Source organism: Equus asinus, chromosome 30 (genome assembly GCF_041296235.1).
Source record: "Equus asinus isolate D_3611 breed Donkey chromosome 30, EquAss-T2T_v2, whole genome shotgun sequence".
NCBI lineage: Eukaryota > Metazoa > Chordata > Mammalia > Perissodactyla > Equidae > Equus > Equus asinus.
This window is the reverse complement of record NC_091819.1, coordinates 17,660,112-17,687,908: the sequence shown is the minus strand read 5'-3', so window position 1 is coordinate 17,687,908 and position 27,797 is coordinate 17,660,112. Positions and strand designations below refer to the sequence as shown.

The following is a 27,797-nucleotide window of genomic DNA, read 5'->3' as shown; positions in this document are numbered from 1 at the left end:
GATGTGTCCATTTGAGCAAGAGTTGATTTATTCCCTTAGGTCATAGGCATTTACAAAACAAAATAGAGACGTGCAGGTTTACAGACTAGTGCATACAATCAGCCAGGTGCCCTGGCCACGTGGGGTTTGGTCTCCCCGCAGAAGCAGACAAAGAGCATCCGTTGAGATAGCAAGATAGCCCGGGAGAGGACAACCACAGCAGCCCTAAGCCAAGTTCTCTCCGGCAGCCCCCGCCTCCACCCCAGCTTCCCACACATCTAAGGTCCCGCTTCAGCAGCCGCAGCTTCCACAGGGCGGGGTGGTCCTCCCCTCGCACGTCCCCTGGTTGGCCACCTTGACAGAAATGGCCAAGGGACACTTCTGCCAGCTCGCCTGCGCTGGGCTGACTGGCTCAGCCTGCCACTGCGGGGCTTCTCGCTCTTCTTCCTCTTCCCCTGGGGGCCTGGGGACCACACTCTGGCTCTCTTCTTTGCACCAGGCCCTGGAAACATCTTCCTGCTTCTTGTGGGAGAAGCCGGCTTCCTGGAGGAGCCTTTCCGAGGTGAGGCCCGGTCTGGACGGGATGCTGAAGTTGCATTGGAGAATCTTCTAGCAGCTTTCTCTGATTGCTCCTTTAGTAAGTCCAAGACCGTCTCTGGGAAACAAGCATTTAATTAGTGAGAAATAGAAATCCTGTACCTCTAATTAAAGCACCATCCAGGAAACCTATGACTGCATGAGGGTTCTTTGATATAAATTCCTTTGAAATTAATATTTTTTAATTCCCTTTCTGGTCTTGATCTAAATATTACTTTTTTAATCGGGTCACTCCAGTGAGTCGTAACTCTGGAATAGCCCCCTTAAGAGAGTACCCGCCTCTGTAAGTCTCTCCTGACTCCCACCCTACCCTGAGGAAGAAGTCCTCACTCTAGGGGCCTTCCCAGGCCCCCAGACATCCTTCCAGACCAGAACTGTGGAGGCATATTTGTTTCTTTATTTGCCGCAGTACCCGCCTGTCTCTCTTTGACTCTGAACTCCTACAGGTCAGATTCCCTGCTGCATCCCCAAGATGCAGCACAGCCACTGCTGCAAAGTCTGTACTAAATGAATGATCCAACTGCATGAAGGAGCACATGATAGTGGACTGAATGAGTGAATAGAGGACAGCAGGTCACCGTGGAAGCAGGGTGCCCCCACTCGCTCTGCGTGCAGAGAAGTGCAGACCGAGGCACGAGTTACAGTGCTCGTGCAGAGGGTAAGCCTCAGGTAAGAAACGAACACCTCCCACCGGGGGTATCCTAGCGGGTTTGCTGAGGGCACTGGGCCCGCGTCTCCACACCGAGGCCTGAGCCTAAGACAGAGGTGGACTCACTGGCGAGCGGCCTGAACTGGACCCGCTTGCTCTTGGTATTCACCGGCACCGGCTTGTACTTGCACTTGCCTGGCGGTGCTCGCCTGAAAACAGATAGGAAAAGTGAGGACACAAGACCCTCAAGATGGAACCAGGAAATCAAGGTCACCCGAAGGCATACATTTGCCAGAATTGCGTTCAGCCCTCCATTATCCATGGGGTGGGAGAGATGTAGCAGGAAATATGCGATGAGCTCAGATGGAGAGGAGGAAGGGCACGGACATCACAGGGACACGGCAGGCCCTTGGCAGACAGGATTGTGAGGGGGTTAGGGGTATGGGCAGGGTGACTGATAGAACTGGATTCAAATCCTGGGGTCCATGGGCAAGTAAACCTTGCTAAGTTTCCATAAAATAGAAAACATAATAGTACGCGTGCTTGCAGGGAGGTGGTGAAGACTAAATGAGAGCTGTGTACTTGGCACACCAGAAGTGACTGATAAATTGCTTTAAACAAATGTTTTAATGAGATTTAAGAAAAAAAAACACTTGGGAAAGTGCCCAGCACAAAACAAGTACTCCAGAGAGGATGATGATGATCATCATCATATGATGATACAATGATGATGACAATGATATGATGATGATGATGATACAATGATGATGATGATGATATGATGGTGGTGATGATGATATGATGGTGATGATGATGATATGATGGTGATGATGATGATATGATGATGATGATGATGATACGATGATGATGATGATGATATGATGGTGATGATGATGATATGATGATGATGATGATGATATGATGATGATGATGGTGGTGGTGGTGATTCCCTTTCAAGAGAATCCCTTCAAGAACTCAAGGCACAGCCCCTTAATTATGTACTTATGTAATGCCAGCCCCTCTGCCTAGTAGTATACTAATTCTCAAACTGCTGTCCCTTGGGCGCATCTTCCAAAATAAAGGGAACTTGGAGACCAGGAGTGCTCCCACTATTCAGAGCAGAGCTGGAACTTCCCCACCAGTCCCCACTGCCACCTCCTCTGCCTTGCTCCAACTCTGTCTCTCGTTGCCATCACCCCCATCCTGGGTGAAAAAAAAAGTAATTTTATTTATTTAACGAACACTTTTATAGCGCTTAGGTACTGTACTAACGCTTTATAAATATAATTCACTGAATCTTCGCAATAACCCTGTGAGGTGGGTGCTATTGTTATCCTCATTTTACAGAGGAGAAACTGAGGCACACAAAGGTTAAGAAAGAGACACAAGGTCACACAGCTCGTTGGTGGCAAAGCCAAGATTCAAACCCAGGCTCCAGGGTCTGTGAATCTAAAGGAAGAGCTGGAGGAAAAGATGGAAGGGGAAAACTCATACATAAATCCACTGCTCCTCAGAATGCTGGGGTGGGTGCGTTTAGTGCAGAGACGGGCTGAATAAACAGGCAGAGCAGAATCTGGGTCCACTGCTACAAAAGCTTAAAGGAAGTCTGTACAATTCAATGTAATTATAACCAAACTGAACGGGAGGAGCTGAAATGACTTTGACCCACAAACAGAACTGAGTTCCCATCCTCGGCCCCCTCTTACTGGCTGTTCCTCGGGCAAGTGATTTAAGTGATCTAGGCTCAGTCACCTCATCTGTAGGTTGAGGGTCTGACCTGCCTCACTGGGATGCTGTCAGTGTTAAATGAGAGCCTGCATGTACAGCACCTAACACAGAGCCTGGTCCACAGAGAACTCAATCCAGGTCAACTTGAAAGAAAGGTGAATGCAGAAGGATGACCTCAGTGAGAAACAGGCTTTACAGATGCTTTATGAGTGACCTCTCAAGGCTGCTCTTGTGATAGAGGGGGCTAAATTATCCCCCAACTAAATCAGGAAACTGTCAAAGGAAAGGAAAAGAAATTCATACAGGAAACTTCGTGGAAAGAGCAGAACCCCCACCCGGGCATTATCAGCCGCTTGAAGCGCGTTAAGACCCTGGGTTTGCTCCACCCCTAAGCACAGGAGACATGCACGGATCAGACCCAGTAGTGGGGACAACCCAGTACCTGCTTCACCCCTGGGCAGTCCTGCACCAGCTCTCAGGAGAGCACCCCGGGCGCAGCCTCAGGCACTGAGGCTCTTCCAGGAGTTTCTGAGAACACTGAAACTGAGAGCCCTGTTGCCAAAGGGAGCTGAGCTGGGCCTGGCTCCTGAGCCCTGAACAGCCGCTGGACCTGTTCACCCAATGTCTTCTGAACCCAGATATGCATAATGTAAGCTTCACAGGGAAGTTTTCCTCCACGGGTCTATCTTCAGGCGGATTCGTGGAGAGAATTTCTGGCTTTGAGATAAACCCAGTGCACTGCCCAGAGCCCTCCAGATGAGTATGCTGCCTCACCTCCCAGGCGCAGGGACGGACCACACACTCAACAGCCTCACAAATGGGAAGCTTCCCAGTATTGTGGCTTTGGCCTGATCATTTGGAGGTTGGTTAGGCTCTGAGAGAGGTCGGCAAAGAAGCAGAAGGAAACAGCATAGTCCACCAATTGAATAAATATGGCCACTGAATTCCAGAAAGGGTCGGATGGAGACCCTGAGAAACCTGACACTTTAAGATATTTGCCAAAGACCCTGAGACATTGACCAAACCCACGGGATAAGGCTGCAATATTTACTCAGCTGGTCAGAGGTGTACACCATTGTCAGAGGATCCCAGACAGAAGTTTCCAGAAGCATATTAAAAAAACAAAAACAGGAGCCACAGGTCCAGACTAGTCATCCTGAAAAGGCCCAAGATCCTCGTTTCCAACCACAAGGAGACCATTTCCCAAATCTTCCATAATTCCTATAGAGGCATTGTCTCACACATTTTTTTTTTTTTTCCCAATCTGCTTTTCAACTAAAGTGAAGATTGGCTTCATTGACAATTTCTGGTAATTCTTGGGGGGTGAGGACTGTTTTTATGACCTGCCATGGAGATAAGGACTGATAAATATGCACCTGAGAAGAAAATGAGACCAAATCTCACCTTGATGGGTCAACAAACTTGTAAATAGATCCGTGTGGGGCGAAGGCACTTGGGTAAGAGGTGGCCAGGAAATAGAGCTCCCCTGAGAAAAGAGACACAGGCAGTCAGTAACAGGACATGTGGCACGGAGCTGGATACACAAAAATCACCCACATGCAGTTACAGCCCTGAAATGGAGTGAGCCCCAGGAAGGGAACCCTAAATCCTGATTGACAGCTAGGCCTTCACTGGACTGTGAGCTCCTAGAGAAGGTCCATGTTTGAGCCCCCAAAGACTGGCTCAGAGCGTGGCCCAGCAGAAGTGCGTTTCTGTTGATGTGCGTTGAACCCAACGGGCTTCTCCTTTATCATCTCTTTGCTCTCAGAAACTTCACCTCAATGAACCTCCATTTCCTTCCTCAACCCTTTACTACTGATAAGGATTCTCTGTGAACCCCTGAAATGGCCATCTACTGGCTGAGGCCCATCGATTAGTCACTTTCTACTGCCCCTTCTTTAGTCCGTTAGTTCCTCCGCCCTCCCCCAAGGCCCCCCAATCTCCTAGATTTCCACCTTCTTCAGTCCTGGGGTTCCTTAGTTCCCGCAACCCTCCCACTCTTCAGTCTCTCCCCTTGGTCTTCTCCACACCCCCCAGAAACCACCTCTACCTTCTGTCTCCTTCATCTTTTTAGAAGGGGCTTCTGTTTCCTCCCATTTGCTCCTCCTGTGCAAACTCCAGAAAACCTCATTCCTTTCTCACAGTAACTACCTCATTCCACCTCATTTCGCAGTTACCTGTGAGGGACGGTCTTGTATAGGCCTTATGAGCCCAGCTTCAGAGGTTAGGTAAATCTCAGTTGAATTCTGATAACACCAGTTCCCACCTGTGTGTCCCGGGCAACCTCTCCCCCTGTGTAACCCTCGTGTTATTTACTCATTTGTAAAATGAGGATAATAATATTCACATGATTATTAGATCTTCAGTTAGAAAGCGTTCGGTAATTGGCAATTACTCGTACTTCCTTATCTCTCTGCTCCTTAAGGGCCAGGGCTGTGACTAACGGTTTTGTGAACCTGGGGCAATGTTTGTGCCATTGCGCTGAATTTAATTCACTTGCTGCTGTGTGCTTTACACACGCTCTCTCCCAACTTTCTGGAAGGAGATGTCCACCAAACTGCAAATGGGAGAAGCCTAGAGCTCTAGACATCTCTGGGTTATTTAAACCATCTTCTTCCTTGAATTTGCAGAGGACGGTGATCAACGCCGGTCTCGTGCTGAGTGTGAGGCCCGAGGTCTTTGCACAGCCCCACACACAGAGTGACAGCTGCCTAATGAACGCTGGTTTTGTGGACAGTAGCCCCCCTTATCCATGGGGGATATGTTCCAAGACCCCCAGTGGATGCCTGAAACCGCCGACAGTACTGAACGCTATATATACTATGCTTTTTCCTATACATACATACCTATGACAACGTTTAATTTATAACGAGGCACAGTAAGAGATTAACAACAATGACTAATGATAAAGTAGAACAATTATAACAATATACTGTAGTAAAACTTCCCCTAGATCTTAGCAACCTCAGCATACAATTTTTTTTCTTTCCTTATTAAATCGAGAACTTTCACCTTTTCACTTAAAGGAAGCACTTTCTGGCTTCTCTTTGGCACATCTGAATTGCCAGCATCACTCCTCTTGCACCTTGGGGCCGTTATTAAGGGAAATAAGGGTTACCTGAACACAAGCACTGGGGTACCACGACAGTCGATCTGATAACCTAGATGGCTACTGACTAAGGGGCGGGTAGTGTACACGGTGTGGCTCCCTGGACAAAGGGGCGATTCATGTCCTAGGCAGGATGGAGTGAGACTGTGTGAGATTTTATCACGTTTCTCAGAATGGCACGCAATTTAAACTTATAAACTATTTCTGGAATTTTCCATTTAATATTTTTGGACCGTGGATAAGGGGAGACTATGGTATCCTGACAAATTATATTTATAATCTTCCCCTAGTAGGGGGTCTGAGGAGTTAGGATACACCCTACTCTAGAGCCAGTTAGCCCCTCTGATTGGAAACCCCAGGCACCATCCAAGCTGCTTCTACCATTAGATAAATGAGGTGTATGCCAAGTGTCTGCATGTGTTACGGTCGCCCTCATCCAGGGACCCCTCCAAACCAGGCAAAGAATTCCTGGTCTGAAAGGAGAATTGAAAACCCTGCCTTGCTGTATATTCCCTACACACGCCTACAGTTATGTAAACTGTACGTCCTAAACATGCCGTAGACGTCCCATTGGATTTTTAGGGGAAAACAATGCCAAAAATGAATTTCATCTGTCGGGTCCAAGTGACATTTTTTAAAATATATTTTAGGGCAAAAAAAACACACGCATCAGAAAACTATCATCTGCCATGTAAAACAAAATGCACGCAAGGTGAATTTACTTCGAGCGGCCCTCTTGAGAATGTGCTTCAGTGACTGACATTCAGAAATCCAACCCACCAGAACCCAGCGATGGGCAGCCCCACACCCGCCACTCACTCTGCAGTCATTTATTGACACCAGCTGTCGGCTAGAAGAACTCAGGAAATGAAGTGCAGCCAGAGTGGGGGCAGAGCTCTCTGGTGCAATTAAAAATGACTTATCTAAAGCTGGTGACTGGTAATAAAATAATGAAATCATACTCAGATCTAAATATGTCTGTGAGTGGGAAAGACTATGACACAAGCAGAAAATCTGAACCACTCTGTGCAAAAACACAGAAGCAAGCAACTCTGGAAGAAAATAACTTGCCTTGGGAACAGCCTCCCCGGCTTCAGGGCTGATCTTGGGCAGCGGGTGGCATAGGAACACCTTGGCAGGTCCACTCCACACCATTCAGCCAAGGACACTTAGTTTTGTTTTCCAGATGACTGGTATTCAAAAACTGCCTGTTTTCTCCTGTGAGAAGCCCACAGGCACAAAAAAAGCAAACGAACAAAGCCAGGGTTTCTGGGGCCTCCTGAAAAGAAGCAGGCCACAGCAGCAGCCCAGGGGCCCTGGGCAGGCCTGCTTCTGGGAGGCTCCAGCCTCCTTGGGGTGCCAGGCTCCAGGGGCTCCAGCAGAGGAGAGACCCCACCAGGCCTGTGGCTCTCAGATCATCCACTTTGCACGGAGCATCACCCTGCCAGCCTGTGGTTTCTCTCCTTTTTTACGTGTTTGGACTTCCGATTTGGAAATCACAGAGACTTTTCTCTATTAAGAACACTCCAATTTTCCAAAATATCCTCTGCTCCTCTAAAATAGTCATCTCAAACTGTGTACTCATAAGCTGGCTGAGAGGAAAGGGTCCAGGAGCCAACTGGATTGCTTTATGTCCCACTCAAAGGTCTCCCCCATGGCTCAGAGTAGAAAGAAACCAAATCTTTAGAAAATCTTCAAAGTTCCAGTTTACACTTATAGAGAAGCCTAGGTCTGGAAGGGACCCTGAGAGATCAGTTTATTCTCTTCCTGCCTCCAAGCATGGCTAGATGCAGAGCCGAATACCGAAAAGATGGCAGGCCCTGTCCACACTTATGTAAAACAAAATAACATTTTAGCTTTCAAAAACATAACTTGTGTAAAGCTGAAATTAAAAATCCATTTTCTGATTATAAAACTTGGGGAAATTTATTAGAGTTGAGTCTCTCTCTCTCACATATATGCACACATGCCTTTCTTTGCTCCGCTCTGAGAAGTGTGATAAAATCTCGCTCAGTCCTGCTCTGTCCCACCCGGGACGTGAATAGCTTTAACATATGCCTAATCTGTCTAGTGAGTAGCCTTCCACCTAGCGAGCTGCCCTTTCCTCAGATCTCTCAGGAAAGAAAGTCTCTCTTGTTCATTCACAGCTGTTGCCTCACACACCCTTGGCAGGGCAGGAAAGAGCCCAGCCCAGCCAGTGGCTGATCTTCAGAGGTGCTCTCTCTCAAGCGACACCAGCAGGATAAACACCCACCGTTCATTTGGTCTGCCCAGCTATTGGCCCTGTGTACGTTCCTGTAATTGCAGACTAGAATAAAATCAGGAAGGAGGGGGCACGTGCCAAAGGATTGAAAAGACCCAAGTGTAAACTTTGATCTGTCCTGCACAGTGAGGTGAGCAGCAAAACCAAGAAAGGCAGGTTGGCATATTCAATCTGTTTCCTCATTGGTGAAACGAGCATAATAATTACATCATGGGCTGTTGTGATTACTAAATAAGATAAAAAATGGAAAGTACTTAGAACAGCATCCAATACCTTAAACAAAGTGACTAAATGATAGTGAAAATAGAAGTGGCAGTTGCTATTTAAATAACAATAACAAAAATAGTAATAATAATTATAAGAAATGTTCAGTTCCCAATCCCTGAGGTTACCTAAGTTCCAGGAAGCAGAAATAGAGTAACTTGGTACATTTGTTACCTGCTTCGTCTTCGGCAAAGGAGATGATGAACTTGCTGTAGGTGCTGATCAGCCCTGGGAAGGCGCAGGCCTTGGTGCTGCCCAGGCAAATGTCCTGTTTCTTCCATTTCTTGGTTTTTCTATCTTCCTGCAAAGCCATAAGTCGACTAGATGAAAAGTAAAACCTTATATTTTAGGAATCCATCTTTCCACCTTGGGGGATATTTTTCTTCCTAGAATCAGGGGGTCCTTGAGTACTAGGACTGGGTCTCCCACAGGAGATCAATAACTAGCTTCTCCCAAGAATCAAAAAAGCTACTCCAGAGCCTCAGTCACCCACCTGCCCCAGAGGGGAAGTGCATTTTCTATTATAGGAAGAGTTTGGTGCCCTGCGTAAGTTGCACCACTAAAAAAGACGAATGTAATTTTTATTAGTTGTGTGACCTTTGGCTAGTTTCTCAACATCCCTAAGCCTCAGTTTTCTCATCTGTAAAATGCAGAATGGTAATAGAATTTACCATGGGAGAGAGTTGTGAAGGTTAAATAAAATAATACACATAAATATATCACCAATGTGCCTGGCATAGAATGTGGGCTCTAAAACCAATAACTATTATTATTATAATGTCTCTGTAGAAGCAGATAGATGCTTCATATCCTTCTGTCATCTTTCTGAACTAAAACAGGTTTTTAGAAGAAAAGGGAAAGGAAGTTGGGCAAACCCGAGGTGTCACCTGAAACATTTTATGGAAACAGGGATGCCCAACCCCAGATGATTCTAATAAATATGCTTCAATTAAATCCCAAAGATCTAACAAGTGATGATAAAGGAACTAGCCAATTGCTAACTCTACCCCACCTGTGTAACCAAGAAGTGCAGCATAAAAATATCAACATCCTTTTTAACTAAGATGGGGTGACAGGGATTGGATTTACCACCCCACCTTAAACAGTCAAAAACTTAGACAAAATAGAATGGTGGTGGTCTAAAAGACACTGGAGATCAGACAATGGAGGACCATGTTCCCTAAGAGATGGGAAGTAAACAAGGTGAGCCCCACAACTGTCCCAGCTTACTACCGTGAGGGAGTCTCTAGCTCAGGGAGGGAAAACACAGACAGAGCCTAGCAGACTCCTTGAGTTGAAAAGACACACATGAGAATCCAGGAAGACCAATGCAGGAAGAGTCTGCAGGGCAGATATTTGAGAGAAGAGAGCTGCACAGAGAAGGGACTCCCAAGATCTGCAAAGTGTCCCCCTCAAGCATCCATCGGCATACTTCACAGCAGACATATGTGAGGAAACTACTGAAACAAAGGAAAGAGTGAGAAAGAAACCTACCTGGCATTTACTCAGGGTCAGGAATACTGTAAGTATAATTTACAGGGCAGTGGCGGAGTTCTCAGGAAAGTCTTGCCTCAATATTGAGGAATAGATAGCTCTAGAATAAGCATCGCATTGGTCCTGCATAACAAATATTAACAGCAAGACTCAAAAGATGAGATCATCTCCAAGTAACTTAATTGTGTCCCAGAACAAAGCTCAACAATATTTATAGGAATTCAAAGATATTTGGCACCCACAAAGTCAAATTCACAATGTCTGGAATCCAATAAAAAATTACTAGGCAGGTACAGAAGGAGGAAAATATAGCCCATAATAAAAAGAAAAATCAATTAATCAAAACTGACACAGAATTGACATAGATGTTAAAATCAGCAGACAAGAACATTAAAACAGGGATTATTACTGTATTATGCATGTTCAAAAAGTTAAGTAGAGACATGGGAGATATAAAAAAGGACCCAAATCAAGTTTCTAGGCATGAAAAATAGATCTGAAATTTAAAAAAAAAATACACACTGGATGAATGAATGGCAGATTAGATATTGCAGAAGAAAAGATTCATGAAGTGAAGACATAACAATAGACTATCCAAAATGAAGCACAGAGAAAAAAATTTTAAACATGAATAATCATCAGTGAGCTGGGGGAAAACTTTAAGTGGCCCAATATACATGCAACTGGAGTATCCAAATGAGAGAAGAGAGAGGGAGTTGGGAAACAGAAGAAATATTTGGAAAAATAACCCGCAAAAATATTCCAGATTTGATGAAAGTGATAAACTTACAGATCCAATAGGTGCAACCAAATCCAAGAACAAGAAATATGAATATAACTACACCACAGTATATGATAATGAAGTTGCACAAAACCAATGACAAAGAGCAAATCATAAAAGTAGACAGAGGAAAAATGGCCCATTAAATATGGAGGAACAAATATAAGGATGACAGTAGACTTCTCATTGGAAATGATGCAAAGCAGAAGGTAGTGAACAATGCTTTTAAAGAATTAAAGAAAGAACATGTCAACAGAGACTTCTATATCCCGCAAAAATATCTTTCACAAATGAAGGGAAGGGCCAGCTGCAGTGGCCTAGTGGTTAAGTTCAGCACACTCTGCTTCAGTGGCCTGGGTTCAGTTCCTGGGCATGGACCTACATCACTCGACTGTCAGTGGCCATGCTGTGACAGCGGCTCACATACAGAAAGTGGAAGATTGGCAAAACATGTTAGTTCAGGGAAAATCTTTCTCAGCAAAAAAGAGGAAGATTGGCAACAGATGTTAGTTCAGGGCAAATCTTCCTCACAAAAAAGAAAAAATGCAGAGAAAATAAAGATGCCAGTGTGGAAAGAATTCAACACCAGTAAACTCATTTTTCAAAAAATGTTAAAAGAAGTTCTTCAAGCAGAAGAAAAATGATATCAGAAGGAAATATGTGTCTAAACAAAGGAATGAAGGGTATTGGGAATGGTTGTATTCGTTTCTCATTGCCACTTTAATGCATTAAAGCCACAACATGCATTTATTCTCTTACAGTTTTGGAGGTCAAAATTTTGAAATGGGTTTCACTAGGTCAAAATCAAGGTATTGGCAGGGCTGTGCTCCCATTCAGAGGCTCTAGAGGAGAACCCATTTCCTTGCTTTTTCCAGCTTCTGGAGGCTGACCTCATTTCTTGGCTCATGGTCCCATATCACATTGCCTTTCCTCTCACTGCTTCCATTGTCACATTGCCCTCTATTTCTTCTGTCTTCAAATTTCCTTCTTACCTCCTTCTTCTAAAGATACTTGTGATTAGATTTAGGACCCACCTAGATAATCCAGGATAGTCTCCCAAATCATATCCAGTATGTTTTGAGACCATAGTCAAACTAAATTAGAAATCAATGGCAGAAAGATCTTCGGAAATCTTCAGATATTTGGAAACTAAATAACACACTTCAAAATAACTCATGGGACAAAGAAATCAAAAGGGAAATCAGAAAATTTTTTAGCTAAACGAAAATGAAAACACAATATATCAAAAGCTATGGGATGTTGTTAAAGCAGTGCTTGAGGGGAAATTTATAACACCAAACATGTATATTAGAAAAGACGACAGGTCTCAAATCAGTCCCCCCAGCTTTCATCTTGAGAAACTAGAAATAGAAGAGCAAATTAAACTCAAAGCAAGAAGAAGGAAAGAAAAACAGTGTAGATCAATCAAATAGAAAACAGAAAAATGACGGAAAAAAGTCAATGAATCCAAAAGCTGGTTTTTGACAAGATCAATAAAATTGATAAACTTCTAGCCAAACTGATCAGAAAAAAAAGAGAGAGAGAAGACAATATCTGCAATAAGAAAAGTGGCATCGCTATAGTTTCCAAGTTGGTAAAGGATAATAAGGGAATATTATGAACAACTTGATGCCAATAAATTTGACAACTTACATAAACTGGACAAATTCCTTGAAAGGCACAGACTATCAAGGCTCACTCAGAAAGAAAGAAGCTGAATCGACTATATCTATTAAAGAAGTTGAATTTGTAGTTAAAAGTCTCCATAAGGAAAATTTCAGAGAACTTCTGGTTTCCAGTCCAGCATGTAAGAAGCTTACCACTTCAAACCGAAAAGTCAACAGCTCTTCTTAGATCTGTAAGGGAAGTGAGAACACAGGGCAAACCACTGCCCCCAAAATTGGACAGACAGACAGACAGGCAGATACAGAGAATTACAACTTACAGAAACCCACAAGCATAAAGTGACACAGAAATCCGTGCCATGGTTGGAAAACCTAAACTGTAATTGGCAAGTTGCTGGAAGCTCCGTGTGGACAAGTCTGAGAGTTAAAAACTCCAGGGGTGGCCAGTCACAGGGGTCCTCACACTTCTGTGACTTTTCCCTCCTGGAGCTGGACCAGGTTCTCATAGTAATTATCAGAGAAAAATCCCCTCTTGCTTCCCTCAGGGGGAGGGGAAAAAGAACCATTTTGGAATACACCAGCACTTTCTGTTCTTCTTAACAAGCATCTGCCCTCAGTAGAAACTATTTAACTAAAGACTAACATGCTGGGATTTCATCAGAGCCTTGGAAAAGGGAACTACCCAACTCCAGCCCAATCAAGCCATCCTGCCCCACTTAAGTGTGCATGGGTCAGGGGAGAACAACTGAAAAACACTTGTGAAGCTCACAGTCCAGTAGCACAGGCTCACTAAAAGACTGAGACCTAATCATAGGACTATAGGACACTGCCTCTGCCCCTACACTTCACCAGCATGTTACTAAAGCCTCAAGCACAGTAGTTCCTCTTACCCAGTACATGATGTCTGACAATCAAGAAAAAATTACAAGGCATACTGAAAGGCAAAAACACAGTTTGAAGAGACAGAGCAAGCATCACAACCTAACTCAGACACGGCACAGATATTGGAATTATCAGACTGGGAATTTAAAACAACTATGATTAATATGCTAAGGGCTCTAATGGATAAAGTAGACAGCATGAAGGAACAGATGAGCAATGTAAGAGGAGAGATGCATATTCTAAGAAAGAACCAAAAAGAAATGCTAGAGGGGCTGGTCCCGTGGCCAAGTGGTTAAGTTCGTGCGCTCCACAGCAGGCAGCCCAGTGTTTTGTCGGTTCGAATCCTGGGCGCGGACATGGCACTGCTCATCAAACCATGCTGAGGTGGCGTCCCACATGCCACAACTAGAAGAACCCACAACTAAGGATATACAACTATGTACCGGGGGGGCTTTGGGGAGGAAAAGGAAAAAAATAATAAAATCTTAAAAAAAAAAAAAAAAGAAATGCTAGAGGCCAAAAACCCTGTAACAGAAATGAAGGATGCCTTTGGTGGGATTATTAGTAGATTGGACATGGCTGAATAAAGAATCTCTGAGCTTGAGGATATCTCAATAGAAACTTCCAAAACTGAAAAGCAAAGAGAAAAAAGGACTGGAAAGAAAAACACCAAAACACCCAAGAACTGTGAGACAACTACAAAAGGTGTAACGTAAGTATAATTGGAACATCAAAAGGAGGAGAAAAAGAGAAAAGAACAGAGGAAATATTTTAAACAATAATTACTGAGAATTTGCCCAATTTAATGTCAGATAGCAAATCACAGATCCAGGAAACTCAGAGAACACCAAACAGGATAAATGCTTTAAAAACTACACACAAGCATATCATAGTCAAACTACAGAAAATCAAAGATAAAGAAGAAAAATCTCAAAAGAAGCCAGAGGAAAAAGAACTTTACGTATAGAGGAGCAAAGATAAGCATTAAATCAGACTTATCCTCAGAAACCATGTGAGCGAGAAGAGTGTGGAGTGAAATATTTAAAGTGTTGAGAGAAAAAAAACACAAACCTAAAATCCTGTGCCTGGTGAAATTATACTTCACAAATGAAGGAGAAATAAAGACTTTCTCAGATAAACAAACTTGAGGGAATTTTCTGCCAGTACCTCTGCCTTGCAAGAAATGTTAAAAGAAGCTCTTTATAGAGAAAGAAAATGATATAGGTCGGAAACTTGAATCTACATAAAGAAAGGAAGAGCATCAAAGAAGGAGTAAGTGAAGATAAAATTAAAACTTTTATTTTTCTTAGTCTTAATTGATCTAACAGCTAACAGTTTGTTGGATATAATAATAGCAACAATGTATTTGATATGTATATAATATAATAGCATTATTATATAATATATTATATTAGTAATTATCATATATTATATTGATAATTATATATTTATTATATATTATATTATATATAATTATTACATACTATATATATTTATGTATGCTTATATATAAGTGAACTGAATGACAATAATGATACAAGAAACAGGAGGGAGGAAGTAGGATTATTTTGTTATTAAAAGACACACAATGCCCATGAAGTGGTATAATGTCATTTGAAAGTGGACTTATATTAGTTATAAATGTATATTGCAAACTCTAGGGCAACCACGAAAAAAAATTTTTTTTCAAGTAGTATAACTCATATGCTAAGAAAGGGGAGAAAAGAGAATCATATAAAATGCTCAATTAAATCCACAAAAGGCAGAAAAAGAGTGGAAGACAAAAACAGGAACAAAGAACAAAGTCAACAAATAGAAAACAGTAATGAATATGGTGGATATTAATCCAACTATATCAATAATCACTTTGAATGTCAATGATCTAAATGCACCAGTTAAAAGACAGAGATCGTCAGAGTGGATCAAAAAAGAAGACAAACTATATGTTGTATACATGTGACAACCTTGATGAATTTCACAGATGTTATTGAATGAAAGAAGCCATACACAATACAGAGTATATACTATATAATTTCATTTACATGAAGTCCTAGAAGCAAAACTAACCTGTGATGAGAATGGTTATCTCTGGCTAGTGTGAGTGTGTGTGTGCATGCGTGTATAAGAAAGGGGTTGTATTGCCAGGCAATAGGCAAGAAGGAACCTTCTAGAGTGATGGAAGTGTTCTGCCTCTTGATATGGTGGGTGGCAATATGAGGGTATACATTTGTAAAACTTCATCTAACTCTGCTCTTAAGAGATTGCATTTCACCATATGTAACCTACACCTCAATAAAAACATTGAAATCAAAAAGAGACAGGGGAAATCAATCTTTCCTTACCCACTCATGAAGTCCCCAAAGATGTAGAGGCCATTGAGGTTTGGGGATTCACACCCACGGTAGACATAACCTCCAGTGACTGACTTCCCCACCGTGTGGCCATAAGCATAAATTGGCAGAATGTCATCTGTCCAGGAACAAAGAAAGAGCAAATGTCGTGGCTGAAAATTGGGAACTTCAAGGAGGAAGAAGGGGCCTTTTTAATGTAGTTGCCTGATTGAGTGGAGAACATTTTCTCTCTTGGTCTTGGCAGGACAGGCAGCCAAGTGAATCATGAGTAAAAATCATTTATTTTTCTCAACAGACCAACCATAATATTTGTGAGCTTCCCATTTGCCTGGCCTCTGCCAGCAGAGAGGAAAGCAAAAATTCTCCCATCTGTAAGTCAGCGACCTGGAAATCCACACACCTAAATTTTTCCCCTAGGTTTACACAGCAGATACTCCAGTTTAAGGATGTGGAGTATTGTGAGGCTCTGTAAAACTACTTTGTAATTTAGAGGACAAAAAACGCTAAGCAAAGGTGATAAAGTGAGAAAATTGGAATTTTAAGGCAAGTGGAGTTCCTAAAGCATACCTTGATTATTGATGTTTAGGGATTATGCTATTTCTTGACTGCATATGGAATATCATTTCAGTGGGCTATCCCAATTGGGAAATAAATAAAAACATACAGCCACCAATTTTCCTCTGCCAGCGGTTCTTAAAATAGCATGCCTAAAAATCACGTGGGTAGTTTATTTAAAATATAGATTCCTAGGTCAATCCTGCTGCCCTAATCCACCCAAGATTCAAATCCATTAGGTTAACAAGAATTGCCCAAGGCGTTCTGGGTCCCAGTGGCTGGAGGACCACCCTGAGAAGCACTGTCGCACAGGATACAAACAAAAGCACTTAAACACCCACAGAGTAGGACTCTCCCACATTGTATCCCCCCACCTCCACCTCCAACCCACTTAACTCATTCAAGAAATCACCCAGAGAGCTTCTTACTTACCCAAAGAGGCATTATGACAAAGTTTTCTGTCGTAACATTCAAACCCTTCCTTGGCCCTCCAGCCATAGTTCCCGCCTTTAACAATGATGTCCACTTCTTCAAACCTGTTCTGTCCGACATCCCCACAGAACATCCGGCCTCGGCCCTGGCGCGTGGTGGGGTCCCCTCGGTCCACGGCACAGCGCCACATGTTTCGGATCCCATAGGCATAGACGGCGGGGTGGGCCCCTGGCTCAGAAACGAACGGGTTGTCCAGGGGAACTCTGTACCGCTTGCCGTCAGAGCCCACCCTATTCACATCGATCCTTAACACTTTTCCCAGGAGGGAACTCCTGCAAGAAAGAAGGCCAGGCAACAAGCACGGGGTAAATCACCAGAAGTGGAAATGCTGGACCCTATGCTGGTCCTATTCTTAATTTTGTGAAGCGTCTCCATACTGTTTTCCCTAGCAGCTGCACCATTTTGCATTCCCACCGACAGTATACAAAGGTTCAAATTTCTCCTCATCCTGCCAATTCTTGGTGCCTTTGGGGGTTTGTTTGGTAATAACCATCCTAACAGGTGTGAGGCGATATCTCATTGTGGTTTTGATTTGCATTTCCCTGATGATGAGTGACATTGAGCATCTTTTCACGTACCTGTTGGCCATTGCCATGCAAGCTAAGTTCTAGAGATCTGCTGCACAACGTTGTCCCTATACTGAACAATATTGGATTGTGCACTTAAGATTTTTTAAGAGGGTAGATCTCATGTCAAGTATTCTAAGGAAAATAAAATAAAACAGCACAGGACTGGAGGAGACTGCCCACGAGAGCCTACTGATAGTTGACCTCAAGAAACTGCCACGAATCACATGGGGAGACATGATATACATATATGTACATATGGATGTGTATGTATATATGTATACACACACACACGATATATGCATATATATATACAAGATGTCAAGACTTCTCAATTTTTGGCTCAAAGAGATCATCCTAGGCAAAAGTTTGATGCAGTTCTGACCCGTGTGATCCTGAGCAAGTTAAAACTTCAATTTTTTTTACAAGGGGATGGTTTAGTCTAATACTATGAATTTTTTTTTTTGAGGAAGATTAGCCCTGAGCTAACTACTGCCAATCCTCCTCTTTTTGCTGAGGAAAACTGGCCCTGAGCTAACATCCATGCCCATCTTCCTCTACTTTATATGTGGGACGCCTACCACAGCATGGCTTGCCAAGCGGTACCATGTACGCACCTGGGATCTGAACCGGCGAACCCTGGGCTGCCGAGAGGCAGCACCGCTGTGCCACGGGGCTGGCCCCCAATACTATGAATTTTTTAAAGCGGCTGGTTCTAGTCTTCCTCATACAGCAATGTGGTCAGTAGAAAGAACGGAGGCTTTTGAGAGGCTCTGCCAATGACTGCGGTCTATGGGCCTCAGTTTCCTCCTTTGTAAAGCAGGGCAGAGTAACACTACCTTGCAGTGTGGTTGTGATGTAAAGGTTAAACGAGTTATTGTGTAGGCAGCATGTAATGCAATTCTTGACGCACAGTAGGCATTTGACAAATGTTAGCTCTTTATTATTATCAACTTTAATATTTTTATTACTAGAGATAATGGGAGCCAAGTGCTTGCTGCATGCAAAGGGCGGAAGGGTCACGTGACCTTTATCTATGCAGCACAGCCTGAGTGGGCGGGACAGCCTCACTGGGCTCCACGCCAGATTGTCTGAGTTTGAATTCTGGTTCTGCCACTCACTTGCTGTGTGACCTTGGACAAGTGACTCTACTCCTCTCTGCCTCTGTTTTCTTGCCTCTAAAATGGCTATCCTAATACCTACACTTCATAGGATTCATTCATCCCACACATTTTTAGGAAGGGACTCCCCGTGCCAGGCACTATTCTAGCTGCTGTGGATACATCAATTAACAAAATACACAAAAATTCTTGCCCTTGTAAGTTGTTAGAATTGCAGTCCGGAATACACATAAGGCATTTAGGACAGCAACTGACACACAGGAAGCATCCCATACATATTAGCTGTTATTAACTAATTTCTCACATGTTTCCAGGGCCTGGCACAGTGCCTGGAACACAGTGCTCAATAATCTTGTTGAGTTGAATTGAATTGGATGGTCAGATCTCGGAAAGGTAAATAATGTCCTGTTAATATATATAAACATTCTAGGTGTAGGTGTCGTCTCTACATAGCCCTGTGAGAGCTACATTGAGCATCCGTAATATTAGTCACCAAAAATGTATAGGACAGAAAACCAAGCATTACTCCCATTTGTCTCAGCAGAGGGGGCTACACCACACACTAAGTGATTTGAGTGGGACCCTCTGCAGACTCCATCTCAGCAACAACGTTGCACCAGGGGCTCACCCTAAAGGGCAGGGGCCCAGCCTCCATCCAGCTTACTTGTTCTGAGCATTTCCAAACTTGCCGAAGGGATCCCCAGCCTGTCCTCCATCCCCAGTGAATATGTACATATAGCCATCCAGACCAAAGAGAAGTTGTCCACCATTATGATTTGAGGCTGGTTCTTCTATCTCCAAGATGACCCTGGAAGGAAAAAGAAACCGTGCATGAGGCTTTAATATTATCTGAAGCTGCATCCTCCTGAGACCTCCAGAAATGATGGCCAAGTCAGCCAGGACCTGCTTCAGTTTCCAAGAATCACAAAGCAGTATCTTTGGGGCTCTGAGACCTCCTTGTTTCCTAGTACGACTGCTTCACTTTTTTCTTTCATATCATGACTTCATGAGCTGTAGACACAACCAGGATAACAATCATCCTTTTCTGGGGTTTGGCCTTACTCTCTGCTCTACCAGAACTCTCGTCCCTTCCTTTGAGCTAACTAGCAGGAGTTGGTCTATATCAGTTCTTCACGCTCTTTTCAATCCTCCAACTTGTCTACATGGGAAAAGAGAGACAAGACAGAGAGGAGAAGAGGGAAAAAAGGCAGAATGGTAGAGTGGAAAGAGCATGAACTTGGGGTCATGAACTGCGTCCTTCTTCTGACCGTGCACCAACAGCTTGATGGCCTTGTGCACAGCTTCCTTGGAGGATGAGAATTCCCACGTTCAAGGTAAAGGTCCTAGGATCTAATGGCCATGCAATAATCAGAGGTAGCTCTTTTGTTAGTACATTGATATTATCTATAATTGTTTCTCAAACCCTTGTGGCCACTGGCTTTTGCTTACCTTCTGTAAAAACAAGCAAGCATGGGTCTAATTAGGTAACTGTAAGTGAAGGCTATACCCTGAGAAGACTCTTGACTCAAGAGGTTAACTTGGCTGTCCTCATTAATCAACAATGACTCTTTGGTCAACATTATAAGCTGATGGCTCTAAAACCAGGAAAGTTCCCCCTACATCATTCCAGAAGACCTGATTGGCATTATTTTGGAGCACAGTACAGAGATGCAGATTCTCATGGGTATGGCTCACCTCTCTGATTTTGGGTCAGCTTTGTTGGGATCAGCCCGAGAAACCTTCATCTCACTAATCCGGATCTTTTCTACCTTCTTCTTGCTCAGGCACGAATAATAAATATAGAACTTGCGGTTCCGGCGGAATCTGGGATGAAAAGCCAGCCCCAAGAAGCCTCTCTCATCCCCAATCCATGGCGTGGTCAACACAATGCTCTTGAGGTCCAGGAAGGGTTGTTCCAGGCGACTCCCATCAGGCAGATAGACCCACACCACCCCCACCTGCTCAGCCACGAAGAAGCGATGAGTGCCATCCCCAGCATGGACCATAGAAACGGGGTTCTTGAGCCCATTGGCCACTTCAGTCAGGCAGAGCTGCAGGCAGCCCTGACGGTCCTCAGTCACCAAACCCAGGTTGCGATTGAGATGGTCATTCCTCAGGATGTTAGGGAAGCAATAGTCCTTGTCAGGAAGGTTGAGGAGGTGGCAGAAGTGGGCACCATTCTTTTCATGGGACTCCTGGAGGCGACGGTCATTGGTCAACAGGGAGATGGCGGAGTGGCAGTTGGAGTGGAATGCAGAGCAGTAGTCAGAGCAGAGGCCAGGAAGATTGCGGAGGGGCGTCCGAGGGTTTTCTGCGTCGTAGAGGTGGGCTGCATAGGGTGAGCACTCCTAGAAAAGAAAAGGAGTTTCACTCTCAGTAGTCAGCCTGGCCACAATGGGACTGGTCCCAAGTTTTGAGCAGGCAGAAGGAAAAATGGTCTAGGACAGAATCAGGATTCTGAAGTTTCCCTTGCTGACTGCTGGTAAAGCTCTTTTCTGGGACCCAAATTGTCTACCCAGGAAGGCAGAAAGGGGTAGGGGGAAATCTCTCATATTCACTATACAGCTCTATCTAGCATTTTAACTTAGTTCTTGACACATAAAGTTTTCTTAAACAATGAATTTTTTTAAGAGATAGTAGGTACCAAATTTCTCCAATTTTCCCTTTATCGTAAATGCTGCATCTGTAAGATTTTATTTCTTTATAGAAATCTGAAGGAATCCGGCAAAGTTTTCACACTTATTAAATCTGAGTGTTGGCTACATAGTGTTAATTATTTAATTTTCTGCGCTTCTCTATATGTCTGAAATATTTTACAATTTAAAAATAAAAATTATCAAAACAGACCCACGATGCATCACTCTCAGAGATTAGGCATCTGGTAATTTCTTCACTTATTTATTTAAAATATTTAAGTGTTTAGTATATACAAAGTGCCATGCTGGGAGTGACACAAACTTGAATTATGACTATAGGGTCACACTGCTGCTCTTTACACCAACATAAAAGGACTGCGTGCCAGAAGCAGTATCCACTACTCAGATCTTCCTGAACTATAGCATTTTTTAGGAGGAAAATAGAATATTGGAGGTGGACAATCAACTCCCAATAGTAATGGAAGACAGAAGCAACTGAGATTAGGAAAGGAAGAAAAGCTGGTTTTAGGGTAGAGCTTGGGGCTGTGGAATAGAACAGGGTCCATTGGCCCAGGACCCCCTTTTGATCACTGACATCTCTCCCAGCATCACTTAACAAAGGGACCTGAACCATTTCTCAGACGTATTTGAGTTCCCTGGTCTCTCCTATCGCAACTCTGATTGCAGATGGCAGAGCAGGGAAGAGGGGAAGCAAGAGCCCAGAGATTCTCAGCGTCCCTCCCTGGGCTGTCTGTTTCAGTTTAGGATACCTGTCAGAGCTGCTGAGCCACTCTGAGTCTCACCTCATTGATTCTGTCCATTCCTGGGGAGGGGGAAGAGGAGAGGGAGGAAGACAGAAATAAGCATGAAATACCAGGGAACACAAGGGGGCTGTGGAAAATCACCACCACCGTGGCACACGCTGATGCAGCAATTTAGAGTTTGCACAGTTGCTTCTACCTAATTAGCTCAGTAACTGTCACTTCTCTCAGAAAGCTGAGGCTCAGGGAGAGCGTCCACTCTGCAGCAGGCACTGTTCTCTGCTCCAGGGACGGGGACGCAGTGAGCAATATGCCCAAAGGCTCTGTTCTAATGGAGCTGAGGCTCGCCTGAGGTCAGAGTGCCATTAAGGGAATGGGCCAGTGCTGTTATGACTCTACTTTGGCAGGTGTGATCAAAACGGCACAAGACTTGGAGCCTCCGCATTTACGCCCCGGCACTGACCTTGGACAAGTCCTTTAGAACTCCTGATTCCTCATCAGGAAAATCGGGGTGACAATAACTGCCTGCAGAATCATTGCTGGGAACATGCATAGGGGAACAGAGAGGGAGGGCTTTGTAAATTTTAATAAACAGACACATGTAGATTATGCTGATTTCTCGAATCCCTAAAATAGGAGAGCTGCAGAATTGGGCTTTCTGAAACCTCACGGAACAGGGAAAGGGGGAGGGAGGAGAGAGGGAGAGAGGAGACGTTTTTACCAGGGAATAGTTCAGAAATTAATAGTCTCAGTGTTGCTCATAGGAGCCCAGCTGCTGCCCAAATGTTTATCCCAGAGTTAATTCTCCAGCAAATGGCCAGGGGTGGTGCCCGAGGTGACAGAATGGTGCCCGAGGTGAGAGAGTACAGCCTGGGGCCATGTCACCCGGGTGGCCAGCCTCTGTGCCAGGCTCTGCTGTATTCCCTGCATGGGGAGTTGGGATGGCCAGAGCGCTCCCGAATCGTGGCAGCAGGAAAGCCAAGTAACCGCGCTGACATGCCCAGGAGGGTCCCAGATCAAAGGTCTGCCTGGACCTCCTGTGTCTCCCCCAACACATCGTTAGAGCTCTCCTCCCCATGGCAACCGCTTTCATCAGCTCTCCAGTGCTGACTCTTCCTTGCACCCCTGAACCCCTCTGCCCACAAAGGCCGTGTGTGCAGCCCGCACATGGCATGGCTTCAGGCTGAGCTCAACTGAGGTGACGCCTGCCAGGGATGTGGGTTTTGGCTGGTGGAGAGCCAGAAGCAGAACCTCTGTGAGTCACTGCCACTCCGCGGCCTGATGCTCTCCCGGTCCAGCTCCGAATGCTGGGAAGAGCCCCCCAACCCCTGCCACCACCATCATCACACCAGAGACCCCCTGGGACAAGTGACCCAGAGGAGAACTGGAGCTCGGCAGATGCCACCGCTCCCTCCACGCACTCTGTAAACAACACAGGTGCGTGCTGTGCCCAGCTCTGGGAGCACTGCAGAGAGCACCCAGACCACGGCTGCTCGGAGAGCTCCACGAGGAACACTCATGTCATTCTCCCCGGGTCTGAGAAAGCAGCAGAGCCAGCAGAACCCAGGCGAAGAGCTATGGGAAACCAGTGGAAACGCAACTCAGCACCTCGCCTCCATGTGCCTGTCCAGAGCCCAAAGCTCTATGGTGAGGCAGCCACAGGTGAGCTTCTAAAGGGCTGAGTGCCCAAAGAGCCGTCCCCCCAGGACCCACGATCTAGCCCAGCATCCCAATCTGCTGCACCTGGGAGGCACTTTTCTAAGCCAGCTCCCTCACTTCCCCACAGGGTTATTTTTTATGCTCAGGCTTACCTGGCAAAGAATGTCTTTAATGTAACGGCCACACAGCTCGTGGCCCTTCAGATCGAAGTAGTCCATGATGTCCTGGTACCGGGCAGCGATGCGGTGGTCCTTACGCTGGTCACAGCAGCCGAAGGACTCATAGTCAGAGCAAAACTGGAGATGCAGGGGAGGCTTGAAGGGGGGCCCATAATCCAGGCACTGCGGGTGCCCCTGCAGCAAACCCATCTGGCCCAAGAAGAATGTGAGGCAGAGGCAGAAAATGTGGGAAGACATAGGGAGCCAGGGGGCCTGCCAGGGGGATATGGGGGGACCACCCCTAGGAATGGATCTTCTGAGCATTCTAGCCCTGGGAACACTCAGGCTGCTGTGTTTGCTCAGGTTGGCTTCCCTACTCTGTGTTAGCTCCCTCCCTCTCCCCACCCCTCCAGGGTTTTTTCTTCCTTCCTTCTCCTCCTCACTCTCACCAAGTTCACGAGGGGGTTTCTGAGCAGTGTCCCTTCTGTAGGCTGGCTAAGTGTCTCTTGTGAAAGCAATGAGAGATGTCCCTCTCCCTCTCAATCCCCTAAACGTGAAGCTGGAGCAAGTCCTGACCCCCGCTGCTGAGTTATTGGGGACTGCTTAACAAAAAGGTGCAATGATGTCAATGGCAGACGTACTGTGATTCATTAAAACCGCAAAGAATTCCTGCAGTGGAGGGGGTGGGGGAGACCAGGAAATTCACACTTTGTTTATAGTTTCTTCACAAGCTGAGCTGCTGGGAATACCGCTTGTTACGTGCGCCCAGACATCAGACCGTGAAAAGCAAGCCTCCAGCGTTCCTGCAGTGCTGAGAGCTGAGGTGTGGATCTGGAAGACGGTGGGGAGGTGGGGGGAGGCAGAGCTGTACTCGTTCCCGTGATCCGGAAAGCTGTGCATTTGGAGTGGAAGGAAGCAAGGACAGTGTATGAATCTTGCATCCACAGCAAGCAGCAAGGAAAGGACAGAGGGGACAATGAAGGAAGAGGAGGGAGTGTTGCCCGGAGAAAACAAGGAGTCAGCAAGGACTATTGGGACAATTTCATCAGGAAGCACAGATCATCCGGGTTCTTTATTTTCGCCAAATATACACTGGCTTTAGGGGCACTCCCCCTCACCTACCAGAAGTTTCAACATTAGTATTTAAGAATGCATTTTGTGGGCCTGCCCAGTGGCGCAGCGGTTCAGTTCCCATGTTCTGCTCCCCGGGGTTTGCCAGTTGGGATCCCGGTGCAGACATGGCACCGCTTGGCAAGCCATGCTGTGGCAGGCGTCCCACATATAAAGTGGAGGAGGACGCTCAGGGCCAGTCTTCCTCATCAAAAAGAGGAGGATTGGCAGCAGTTAGCTCAGGGCTAATCTTCCTCAAAAAAAAAAAAAAGAATGCGTTTTGCTTTCTTTTGTCTCTTGCACATACTGCATGTTTAATAAATATTTCTTGACTGCTTGGATGAAGAACACGGAGTTTCAAACTCACACAGCCTCAAACCCACTTGGAGTAGTGAACAGAGGCAGTGGCCCGCAGGGGACATTGGTATCCAAGCTCCCTTTCCTTCTGGTATTTTCCATGGTCCCACTCCACCCTGAAATTTCCCTACTGGCAAAAACTGCCCTTTGAAAGGCAGGTGAAACCAAAGATTCTTCTCTGTTGAGATGGGCTTCCGAGGAGGGCTCCCCGCCAGGCTCTCCCGCTCACCACCACAAATAGCCTTTGCCAGGGTGCCGTCAGGACGGGACAATGAGCCTGAACTAGCCCAAGGCTGTATTCACAATGCTCTGGATTCTGAAGGCCGAAAACAGCATTAAAAGTACAAAAACATTTTTATAACTAAGGGGAAAATCAGGAGGAGGGAATAATTAGAATGATCACCAACACACTCTGCTTTCATATATGTACTGTTCAATATCACATCTAGTTGAATGTCGCTTTTTAAAACATAATACGGCATCCAAGATTCGTTGATGACTGTGCCGTTTCCAAGGGGTTGTTTGCCCAAAGGTCGGATAATGTCACTGCTCTGGAAGCCTTGGGCAGGAGGAGTCACACTTGGATTAACTTCAGCCAGTGAAGTCACACCACCGCGGCCTTCTCAGAAATGGGAGGCAGCCATCTACCCCGTGATGGGTGAGAAGGAGGGCATCCTCTCATCATGTAGGACCTGAGAATACTCTTTGATCTTTTTCTCATGTTTATGTGTCAGTGTTCCTTTTGCCATGAAAAATACTGAGTCCAAAACGAATACCTTCTTTTTGGAAAATAAATCTAAATGAGTCTGTTTACACAATTATAGTACAGCATTAAAAAAAAAACAACTTGGACATAATAAAACACAAATCTTCCTATCCACCCAGGATACGTAAGTTCAAATCAGATATTATTGTTTGGGGCAAAGAGTGATTACAAAATTAACAGAGAAAGATCATCTAATAGGTCTCAGCAGATATAATGATGGCACGACTTTCTGATTATTAAAATATGTAATATTTCAGATGGAGCTACTTAATATTTTAGGTATAATTACACAATACATGTGCTCAAATAATAATTATGCAATAATTAATTTTCTAATAGATGTCCGATGTCAATTCCATAGGCATGTATTTTCATGTGCAAAGCATTATGCTGGAAGAGGAATATTTTAACAGAAAACTGATACATAAACTTTTTCAAGGAACTTATGCTCTGGGAAGAAAGGTTTAAAAAAGTGTGCAAATAATACAAGGCAGATTATATCAAGGTAACAACAAGGAAAGAACAATTGCCATTAGAGATTCCGAGGAGGGGAGATGATGGCAGGCTGGAGGGGACTAAGAAAATCTCACTGAAGGTCGAGCAGGGTATTTAGATCAGCTTCAGCTGGGAAGGACAGAAAAGTATCCACTGAGTGTTAAGTGACCTTAGGAGCTGCGTCCAAAACTACACGCTGGGACCAGACTGAGTATCTGAATCACCTTAGCTCTCACTTTTGAAGCAAACGTGTTATTTAAAAAAAAAATTATTGTATTAGTTTCCTCTGGCTGCCGCTGCGAAGTATCACAGACTGGGTGGCTGAAAGTGCAGAAATGTACTGTCTCACCGTGCTGGAGGCTGGAAGTCTGACATCCAGGCGTCGCTGGGTTGGTTGCTTCTCAGGATTGTGAAGAATCCATTCCACGCCCCTCTTAGCTTCTCAGAGTTTGCCAGCCATCTTTGCATTCCTTGGCTTGAAGATACATCCCCCGAGTTTCTGTCTTTGGGTTCACATGGTGTTCTCCTTGTGGGCATGTCTATGTCCAGATTTCCCCTTTTTATAAGGACGTCAGTCATGTTGGATTGGGGAACGCCCTAATGACCTCATTTTAACTGGATTATCTCTGTAAAGACCCTATCTATAAGTAAGGTCACATTCTGAGGTCCTGGGGGTTAGGACTCCAACATATCTTTTTGGGGGCGCACAATTCAACCCATGCACAATTACACACACACTCATTGTTTCATATGGCAGGTGCCTTTTAAAGTGATGTTGAGAGGATAAGAGTCTGGTGTCTATTGTACACTCAGGTCATGGAATAGAACAGAAGAAATATAAAAAGAAATGTTCCAGCTCAACGGCTTCTCACATAGTTCAATGATTTCTCTCACCGTCTATCTGCCGTCACAGACTCCCTTCTCTCACAGTCTGAAATGAACAGGCGTGGTTGAGATTACAGAAAGCATCAACAACTCCTCTCATTTGTATTATACATTCCCGTTTATGAAGTATTTTCCCACACTTCATCTCATTTGATCTTCACAATAGTTCTATTAGGTGAGCAAGGTAGTTATAACATTACCATCGTATATACAAGTGAATTAAGTCTCAGAGAGGGTCCACGAAATAGGATCATGGTTAAGGTTATGCTTTAGGCAAATGGAAAAGATGGCAATAAAATTTAGGTATTCTGAATTGTAGTGCAGATCTTTTTCATTCCATCACGAGGTATCAGAAAAAAATGGAAGCCATCCCTGATGGCTTAGTAGTTAAAGTTTGGCGTGCTCCACTTCGGCAGCCCGGTTCAGTTCCTGGGTGCAGAACCACAGGCTATTGTCTGTCAACAGCCATGCTGTGGCAGCGGCTCACATAGAAGAACTACAGAAGGACCTACAA

The 27,797-nt window shown here is 44.7% G+C and overlaps 1 protein-coding gene across 1 annotated transcript; it reads right to left on the bottom strand.

Annotated features, from left to right (window-relative positions):
- Positions 1-24,606, bottom strand: HHIPL2 (HHIP like 2). The gene is made up of 9 exons (XM_014840025.3): positions 23,665-24,606; positions 20,152-20,804; positions 19,121-19,264; positions 16,710-17,041; positions 15,714-15,840; positions 8,764-8,909; positions 4,358-4,439; positions 1,352-1,434; positions 1-634 (listed from the first exon to the last, which is right to left on the bottom strand). Exons 1-9 carry the CDS (start codon positions 23,992-23,994, stop codon positions 258-260), a joined length of 2,274 nt encoding a protein of 757 aa, XP_014695511.3. The 5' UTR covers positions 23,995-24,606; the 3' UTR covers positions 1-257.
- Between the last annotated feature and the right edge of the window lie 3,191 nt (positions 24,607-27,797).